The following is a 9,931-nucleotide window of genomic DNA, read 5'->3' on the forward strand; positions in this document are numbered from 1 at the left end:
GAAAACAGCTCGTTTGTAGTCCAGCCCTTCACTTCCTTTACTTGTGACGTCACAATGAAAATGTGTCATAAAGCTTGCCAAGCGGCTAGCGGGGTCAGGCACGCCCTCAAACCAAGCTAGTCTGAGCGGAGGCCCTTTGGCTCGACTCGCCTTTGTTTGGTTTTCCATTGTAGAAATGTTGTACTTGTTCCTGCTTCCACGTACTTCTTTTTGTATCAACTCACTTCTGTGGAGGTTCCAAGCGAGCTGAGGGGATACTAAAATGTAACGTGAAAACACGACAGACTGCTGATTGGTCAGAGAGAATATTCACTATTCACTGCATCATCATTGCTGCACCAGACAGAGGCCAGCAACAGAAAGTTTTATATTTTACAGTTTTTGTATGGAATTTCATCACTAAATCCACTTCTGAGAAGTTTTGAAGTGAGAAATCAGCTGTGTAGATTTCAAATATTGACAGTTTTACGAGAAGTGATGGCGGAACAAAAATGTGCTTGAATATTTTCGGAGTTGAGGAGCTCTGCAAGTGGCTGCGGGGGAAGCCTGTGCCAACCCGCGGGAGGAGCGTGTGAGGCCGGCCAGCCGCCCGCTCACAGAGCCCTCTGCTCCCACCGTCACACAGACCACTGCAGCAACAACGGCAGAGGAAAACACAGCTGGAAGGTTTTCATACCGCTTATCTGTGTTTACATTCTCAGTAATATTGAGACTGTATATATTTTAAGAGCTGTGTGGATCGCTGGTCTGTGTGTCGCATTGAACATTACGTCGTGGCAGCTGTGTGTGGCCTCGCTATGATGACAAGCTACATACTATCTCTGGGTACTATCTGCAATGGAAAACGTAGCAGGGTCAAGTAGAGTCAAGTCTATCGATTTGCGCTATGGTAGCATTTTTTGGCAAGGCAGCATAGATCGTCAGAACACCGGCAACAGTTCAACGTTTAGTGCTAATGGTAAGATGTGGAACAATCACGTTGTGTGATTGTGGACTTGTGAGTAACTTATACCATCTGCTAGGTTACGGTCGCAGTCTGAAGCGGCTTTGATTTGGATCACACTACCTTGTTTCTTAAGACCCGCCCTTCTCTGCTTCTGATTGGCTAGTGGTCCTTACCTGGGAACTGCGCATGTGCAACTCCCAACAAAGATTTTGTACAAGTAAGATGCATCACTCTGTAGCTCAAGAGCGGAGCGTACAACACAGGGTGAAAAGAGGAGCTGCAGCAATGTGCAGAATGAGAAAAATATGGTGTTTTTAGAAAATTAAGCCATGTAAACCTGTTCTGGTACAACCCCTGATTAAGATTTTGAACCTGAAAATGAGCATAATACCACCTCTTTAACATGTTATCCTTTGGATTTTTGTTTTCCTGTGTCTAATAATCCATAAAATCAATCAACCAATTGAATACAATCACAAACACTGATAATATGCAGATAACTGTGCCTCTGTGGAATGTAATGTTTCCTCACCTGTATAGAGGGGAAACGGCTCAGTGTGGGACTAACCTTTATGCACATTAGAAGACTCATGTTGAAATCAGAGTGAAATGCCAATTCCATGTGGATGCATAATTAGTAGAAATGAGGTCAGAATGAAATGAGATTTAAACTTTACCTGTCACATAAATGCACACAGACACTGCTGATTTCTTTAACTTTAATTATTTTTTATTATTGATTCATCTGTTGATTACTTGCTTGGTTAATCATTTGTCTCTTTAGTCTATAAAATGTCAGAGGATAGTGAACAAATACTAAATAATCACAGTTTTCTATATTTAAAATATTCCCTCAGCTTGTTTTTTCTGAATGATATTCAGTTTACGGTCACAGCAGATGGGAAAAAACAGCAAATATTCACATTTGAAAAGCTGCAGCCAGTTATATTATTTACACTTCTCTGCAAGGTAGTGAGGTAGAGTAATGTCAATCAGTTGGTCCACTGCTTTGGTCCAGACTAAAATACCTCAACAACTACTGGGTGTATTGCCATGGCAGTTCGTACAAACATCCATGGTCCCCAGAGTATTAATACTACTGACTTTGGTGATCCCTTGACATTTTTCCTAGCACCACCAGGAGGTAGACATTTTTAGCTTTTAGTGAAATGTCATGACAAATATTTAACAGGTTGCCATGAAATCTGCTACACACATTCATGTCCTCCCCAGGATGAATTTGAATAACTTTGGTAATCATCAGGTCAAAGTGTTACTCAATCACTACTTTAGCATGCAAATATGCATAACTAAGATTTTTTCATATGTGGTCGGATATTTTGAAATGTGACCTCAGTCTGGAAAGTCAGATCGGAATTCATGCAACTCTGATGTCACTATAGAGCGACTGTCATCACAATTCTGAGCTAGCAGGAACCGCGGTGGAAGTCGGCAGCGATGGGGGTAGTCAGTGGAGGGACAGTGAGGTGTCAGACCTCTTAAGTATTTGAGGTGACACTTCTGTACAAGCTAAACTTGAAGTGTCGTATCGTAAATGGTCTGTGTTTGAGACACTAACCTCTGTGGCCTCCATTTTTACTTATATACAACAGCGTGCTACATGTATTATTCTTTTGCATATGCGGGTCACTTTCAGACTGTAGCCAATTGACAATGGAGTCAAATATGGGCCACATTTAAAAAAGAATGTCAACAGTCAATTAGGGCTATATATATAACAATTAATTGGAATTTTATCAAAATCGCAATATGGTAATGCAATTTTCAAATCACAGGAAGCGTAATATTTGTTAAGTTGAAGAGTGTGTAAAAATACCATTTTAACTTAAATATTGCTGCAGAGATGTCCTGTTGTTGTATTGTACGTACAGTGTTACTGTAGCCTTAGTCGGTGGTTAAGAAATCAATTAACTTATCATCTCAGCTCTAATGGACACAATAAGACCAAAATAGACACTATGTTTACACACATGCATACAGTACAGTTGTGGGAACTGATTTAACCTCAAAGTGTAAGACTGTCATAACACAAACAATACACACACACACACAGAGTCATGTGCAGATATCCTCAGATCCATAATGTCCAATTTATACCTGGAGCACCCTGGAATGGAGCACATAAAAGATCAGATACCAGATGAGATCAGTGTTTGGGAAAAAAAATAAATCAATGGAGGACTCCTTCACTTTAATAAAGCACATACAAACCTCAGACATTTCATTAAAAAGGACTGACTGATGTGGATCCGGTTGGTAGCTGTAATGTTACGCCCGGGCTATGAGCTCCGTCTCTGGAGGTTTGAAAACAAACACACGAGCCAAATTGAACTGGGGGAGGTGAGACTGGAGCCATCTCAAAAGATTATATCAAATCTGAGGAGACTTATTCATTTCTCCTCCACTCACATCTGCTCGTGGCTGTCTGTTTATAACATGTGTCCTTGTCTCTGCCTCTCTCTGGCAAATGTATGACTGTTTATGTGCAAAAGGAAAAAGGGAGATCCCATGTACTCTCTTTATCCCCATTCGATTGGAAAAAATTGATCTGATGCTTATTTGCATTCATATGTATCCCTTGTGCTTTCTCTGTCTAGACAGCAAACTCACACAACGTGCATCATGTAGAAATGTCTGCCCAAGATGACACGTTTGTAAAAATATTTTTTTGAAAAGCAGGAAAATATCTGGAATTATTTTCACCTGTACAGGACATAGGCTGCATCTTATATTTAATGTAAAGAGATAAACAGCAAAGAGGATTGGTGAGAAACTGGTAGGTATCCCCTGACGGTTGCCTAGCCACCATTTGCAAAATCCTTATTGCCTATCTAATAATGTGTGAGAGAAGTGAAACTCATAATTAGGCCCTCAGACTAAGCCATTATACTTTGTGGGAATGAAAATATCATTCCCTGCCCTTGGGAAGGATGAGGGGAACATTATTATGTATGACAGGTAGCCTCTGTGTCAGGGAAGTCATTCAATATCATTTCAAAAGGGGGGGGGGGGGGGGGGGGGGGGGGGGGGTGCCTGAATTCCTTCTCAGGTTTGCTGTTTAAATTAGGAATCTTTGATGGCATGGTGTGTTTTTTACGTTGTGTATTTTTTTGTGAGAACGGTAATATTGGTCATTACACTTTAGTAAAAAAAATTGGTAAATCAATTCTGTTAACTTTAGATTTTCATACAAAACATGCAATCATCACATAAGTTAAGATGAATTGTTATTAGCAGAAGAAGGTAAACCTCAGGTCCACCTCAACCAGCTACAACAGTAAAATGCTACTTACAGATTATGAACCAGTAATAAATCCATTTGTAAGGGGAAATTCTACTTCTACTTTTAATACTTTAAGTACATTTAGCTGATCATATTTAAGTACTTGAGTTAGATTTTGAATGCAAGAATTTAAATTGTAGTATTGCTACCTTAACTAAATTATGTGAATAGCATCTACAACTTCTCCAAAAGGCATTAATTAACGCATTTATCAAATGCAGGTACATAAGTCTACACACTAAAGCACGTCTCTCCCGGGGGTCAGACTGGTGAGCACATTCTCCCTCTTAAGGTGGGAGGAGCGTGTTGCACTGGGACGCCGCACGATGCAGCAGTCCCATCAAAACCTCCAGGTCCTCCTCCAGCAGCCGGACCACTGGTATACCTGTAGTATCACCTACGACGCTTGGATTTAAAAAAAAAAAAAAGAAAAAATAATAAGTGGGGTCAAATCAATCAAATATGATCGAAGCCACTGGGAATCTGAAAGCCGGTGCGACATAGGTAAGGCAATTTACCGGATGCCAGAAGATAATTTAAGTTAATGAGGTTTTTGACATGATAAATGTGTTTGAAATGAAATGGCTTTTCTCTTTCTCTTTGTGCGTAATGGATAGCCGACAACTGGGAGCAGACGCATATGGTTCAGGTGCGTCAATTATATTTAAGAAAAGATAAAGACTGAATTATATTGGGAATTACAGTTAGAGTGATTTTAACTGCAATAACCTTTAACTCCTACGATGTAATGGTTAACTAATATATATATATATATATATATCTCAGAGCTCCATAAAAATGTACCATATTTGTTGTTTGTTCATCCATCTGAATTCTGCATTTAAGGTTTGTTGTCTTTTCGTCAAATGAACTTTTGAGTAATGTGATATCTTTTAGGTAGAAAAACATCGCTTCTTCACAGGGAGAGAAAGCTTGCGACTGAACATGCTTCATATTTTGCAGGACAAAAGGGGGGTCTTGCTTGAAATTACGATGCATCTCACAGCGGTGGTCTTAATTCTGGTCGTGACAGGCATCGCCAAAGGTAATCTGAGATTTTGATCGGACCGCTGGGACAGCTGGCAGAGAAACTCTTTTTCTGAAGCGATTCACTCTGAGTGGAAAGAAAGTATAACGAATGAATATTTTATTGCTCTGAATGTTTAATGTGTTATTTTGATTTTTGATTCAAACACGCTGCTGTCCCTTTCTTTCTGTTTCAAAAGGTTGGGAATGCAGCGCAGGGTGCAACACAGAAAATGGATTTTGTGAGAAGCCAGGGAAGTGCAGGTACTAAAACGACCTCAGATTAATGTGATAGCCTGTACCCTTTGGGGGTTTCCAACCTTATTTCCATAAATTGTTGAAGCTGTAAATGTTCTTAGAGAAATGCAATAGCAATCCAGCCAACTGGATCCTTCTGTTTTTTTAGAACTGTTTGGGCTTGCAATGTGTTAAGTCAACTGCCAAATCAGCCCTTTGTTTGAACAGTCAAAAGCATTGTTATCCTAACAGATAGCTCAAAAGCTTTTGGTTACAAAGCATGCTCAGTTGGAAATGCTTTCCTGGCAAATGCTACTGAATCTACCAATTATTGCATAATCAAGAAGGACTTTAAAATGTTCATTTTACTTTTACTTTAAGAGAAAAAGCAATGCAGACATTATGGGGACAAGAGCAGGACTGCAGAGCTCTGTGGGTGATATATTAATAGTTCAAGATTGCTCCCTTTCCTCCCCTTTTTCCAGGTGCAAACCAGGGTGGCAAGGAGAGAACTGTGACCAGTGTGTGTCCTTCCCTGGCTGTCTACACGGCACATGTGAGAGGGCATGGCAGTGTATCTGCGAGGAGGGCTGGGTGGGCAGCCTGTGTGACCAAGGTGAGTCTCATTAAGCTCCCTAGACACGCTTTATCTCTATCTGCCTCCTAACACTTCCTGACACACCGGAGTTTAGGGTGAAGTCTCGGAGCCTCGGGGACACACAGGTTCCCACCGAATTAAGCCGGTGTCTGGAGAATATATTTTTAGACATGCGAAGTTCAAGTAGAAGAGATCTGATTCAGGCAAAAAAAATCATTATGGAAAAAACAGGGTCAATGGTGAAAGCTGAAGCGACACACTAACCGCAGAAATACTCATTATACAAACTCCTGCTTTTGCACTATTGAGCAAGGCATATGATAAGAACTAAAAAGTGATATGGTGTACCTGTGAAAAATTTAAACGTTAAAGCTGTAAAAGTCACATTTCCATTTCAGACACGCCCATTTAAATTAAGCACTTAGTTATTTATTCCTCAATTATTCCTATAGTATTTACAATGAACATTATGGCGTTAAAAATTACTTGCTGCCCCTCAAGCAAAAGAGGAAACAAAGAAAAGATTAAAAGAAGAAAGGGTTTTTTTTGGTTTCTGGCTTACTTTGACCTCCTTATCAGTGCACACAGTACATCTCTTATTCTGTTTGAGCATATGAGCTGCTTGCCTGTGAAATGTGGCTGGTTATGTTCTCACTTTTGTTCTTGGTGACAAGATGCTGCGGTGGAGAGTGTGAGTGAGAGTGGAAACGAATAGCAAAAAAAAAGGGAGACAGAGGGATCTAAAAACAGCATTTTTTTGTTGTTTTTTTTCTGAACAACAGATACTCGCCTGTGCTCATCCAGGCCTTGTGCTGGTAATGCCACCTGCGTTGAGACAGGAGAGGGAGGATACCTGTGCATCTGTCCCCATGGCTACACGGGTGAAAATTGCCACCTGAAGAGAGGACTTTGCCTCACAAATGGGTACCAACACCTTTTATTTAAGTTTCTATTTTAAGTAAAGGAATATTAAGATGTATTACAGCCTTGTCTCCATTTGTCATTATTAGGAGTAATAATCAATGGTGTAGTGTCAGCCAACTCTCTCGCCAAGGCAGCCAATTGAAAGCACCTCACACTGTGGCTTGTGTATACGCAGCAGTTAGCAGAGAAAATATTGGATGTTCTTTTCCCTTTACTGCACAAAATGTAGCCAGTTTGTTGGTTGTTGTGACTTGCACCCACTGACTGTATAAAACATGGACGTAGTGTCAGAGACGTCATCCATAGGTTGCTGAAGAGTCACTGTGAAGCTCAATGTGGGCAGTTTCTGGCGCCTCCAGCCGTTGCCAGCTTGGCAGTGGCTGACTCTGGCTAATCCAAAAATGGTATAGTCGCTGAAGTACATAGCCACCTTGCTCAAAGTGGCCCACCCTTAATAATGCATATCTTTAAGCCATAATATAATTTAAATGTGTAAGTTATATAAAATACCACCTTGTGCACCAAACTTCCTCATACCTAAAAGACTAGATTAGAAAATAGATTGATTGTCAAGTGTCCCAAAACATATAAGACTATTTTCCAAAACACATATATGTCCGTTGGAATGTACATTGACATATGTGACCATTTCCCAAAACGACATGTAAAAATGACATTAAAATGTTAAAAGTTTAACATTCAGAAACTGTTGTGAAAAGGGTCAAAGTTTGCAGAACCTCTTGGTTAGGTTTAGGAAAAGATTATGGTTTGGGTTCAAATAAGTATATTATGTCAGAAATTATGTTATACCTCAGTTTACTTCACTCATCCATTCACCCAACTGCCATCCTTACACAGATTCGCCCTTTATACTATGTCACCTGAATTCTTCTGCAACTAGAGGTCGCAATCTGACTTAAAATGTAAATATGTGTGATAATAAGTTTCTTTATTAATATTTTCCACAAACTTGAGCATGCTAAAATGTGGGAACTGGCAAGTTGCCAACTTTGAGGAACGAAAAGCCCGGCTCTTTATCCGTCGTCGGAAATTCTACTACTACTCTGATGACAGACTTTCCCGGTGTGTAGTGCAATAGTGTATGACATTGCATAAAAGCAAAGAAGAACATGGTGTACCTGCATTGGGTCCAAGCATCGATTCGACTCAGGGCAGTGGAAATACCTTAAACCTGCAATAACTTTTTCGCCACAGCAGAAACAAGCTGTGAAAATAACTGTCACGTCCAAGGTCCAGGGGCAACATAAAGTGTGGCTCCCCCCACTCCTCCGAAGCAAGGCCAGACAACAAAGGGAATTACAAATTAACAGTCTTTATTTATTCCGAGATTGAGCAGAGCCCAGAATAACAAACAAAAAGACTCTTTGCAAAATCTAACTTCTTGTACGGACAATATCTACAAATTTCTATTTTACAACAAAGGCAATTTATTTACACCAATCAAGGTTGTCACAACCAATCTTCAGAATCACTAAATTGTGGTTTCACACACACTAAAGGAGGAGAACAGCTGACAGTGCAGGGTAAAATAAAAACAAATGACCAGTATGACCCCAGGGTCATAACAATAACATTGACCCAGCTTTTAAGTCGATGTGGCAATTTAGCACATCCAGCCGTTACAAGTAACATATGACTTGTTGTGTTGGTAGTGTATAGTGAGTTTATTCTCGGAAAAACAACTGCCTCCTGCTGCAGAAAATTATGCTACGAGAGAGAGGTTTGACTAAACCAAAACATTAGACGCAGTTTAAGCTAAAAAATGAGCAGAAACTTTCTACAGATCCATACCACAGAGGGGAGATGAATTTTCAGGTGATAATACTCTGTAGGTTTCTGTAGGAGTGACCCTTTTCACATTGTTATTGTAAATATAAATGTACTGATTACAGCTGTTTTAAAATCAGTTAAAACGTTCAATGGGGATACTGACAGGATTTTAAGTTGATCTTTGTGAAATTAAGGATAATGTAAATTACTGGCCTGTAGCTCTGGTATCATGTAGGTATGTTCACATAAAGTGAAATCTGTAACTTTCTGCATATTTAGGCTAGCCTTTTCTTTGAGTCAGCTTGCAAAACTTTGCAAACAATTAAAGCAAAGTGTGGCTCTACTGTGCTTACATAGCCAAAACTATTTTCCTGCTGGGCATACATTTTGCTTTCACGTCAAACACATGAATGTTGACGTAGAAAAAAGGAATTCCTGGGAATGAACTCCCTGGCTTTCTCCTGTCTGAAATACAGCAACAGACATGTTTATTGTTAAAATTGAATACATCATTATTGCTTGACAAGGCTTTCACATTTCAAACGCTTCTCTATGCACCAAAAATTCAGCCTTCTTTTTCCGGTCTTTGGAGGAAACAACTGATCTATACTTTGCATCTCTCAGTATCCCATATGTTCCGTTTATTCATGGGCTTTGGAAGGATAGCCCAGGGCGTGTGGCCTTTTTTATTCATAAAAACAAATCCAATATAAAAGAGATCCAAATTAAAAAAGCTCTGTGTGAATCCCATACTGATCCCTGTCAATATACACTCACCTAAAGGATTATTAGGAACACCTGTTCAATTTCTCATTAATGCAATTATCTAATCAACCAATCACATGGCAGTTGCTTCAATGCATTTAGGGGTGTGGTCCTGGTCAAGACAATCTCCTGAACTCCAAACTGAATGTCAGAATGGGAAAGAAAGGTGATTTAAGCAATTATGAGCGTGGCATGGTTGTTGTTGCCAGACGGGCCGGTCTGAGTATTTCACAATCTGCTCAGTTACTGGGATTTTCACGCACAACCATTTCTAGGGTTTACAAAGAATGGTGTGAAAAGGGAAAAACATCCAGTATGCGGCAGTCCTGTGGGCGAAAAT

The 9,931-nt window shown here is 39.9% G+C and overlaps 1 protein-coding gene across 1 annotated transcript in view; it reads left to right on the top strand.

Moving 5' to 3' along the window:
* The first annotated feature begins 4,723 nt into the window (after positions 1-4,723).
* The window catches only part of LOC123978703 (protein delta homolog 1), a 9,597-nt gene continuing 4,389 nt past the window's right edge, over positions 4,724-9,931 (top strand). Inside the window, exons 1-6 of the mRNA XM_046062124.1 lie at positions 4,724-4,754; positions 4,868-4,899; positions 5,214-5,295; positions 5,477-5,540; positions 5,999-6,129; positions 6,894-7,035. Coding sequence (XP_045918080.1) covers positions 4,891-4,899; positions 5,214-5,295; positions 5,477-5,540; positions 5,999-6,129; positions 6,894-7,035 — 428 coding nt within the window. The 5' untranslated portion in view covers positions 4,724-4,754; positions 4,868-4,890. The remainder of the gene's footprint in view (positions 4,755-4,867; positions 4,900-5,213; positions 5,296-5,476; positions 5,541-5,998; positions 6,130-6,893; positions 7,036-9,931) is intronic.

The sequence above is a fragment of the Micropterus dolomieu genome, linkage group LG11, assembly GCF_021292245.1.
Source record: "Micropterus dolomieu isolate WLL.071019.BEF.003 ecotype Adirondacks linkage group LG11, ASM2129224v1, whole genome shotgun sequence".
NCBI lineage: Eukaryota > Metazoa > Chordata > Actinopteri > Centrarchiformes > Centrarchidae > Micropterus > Micropterus dolomieu.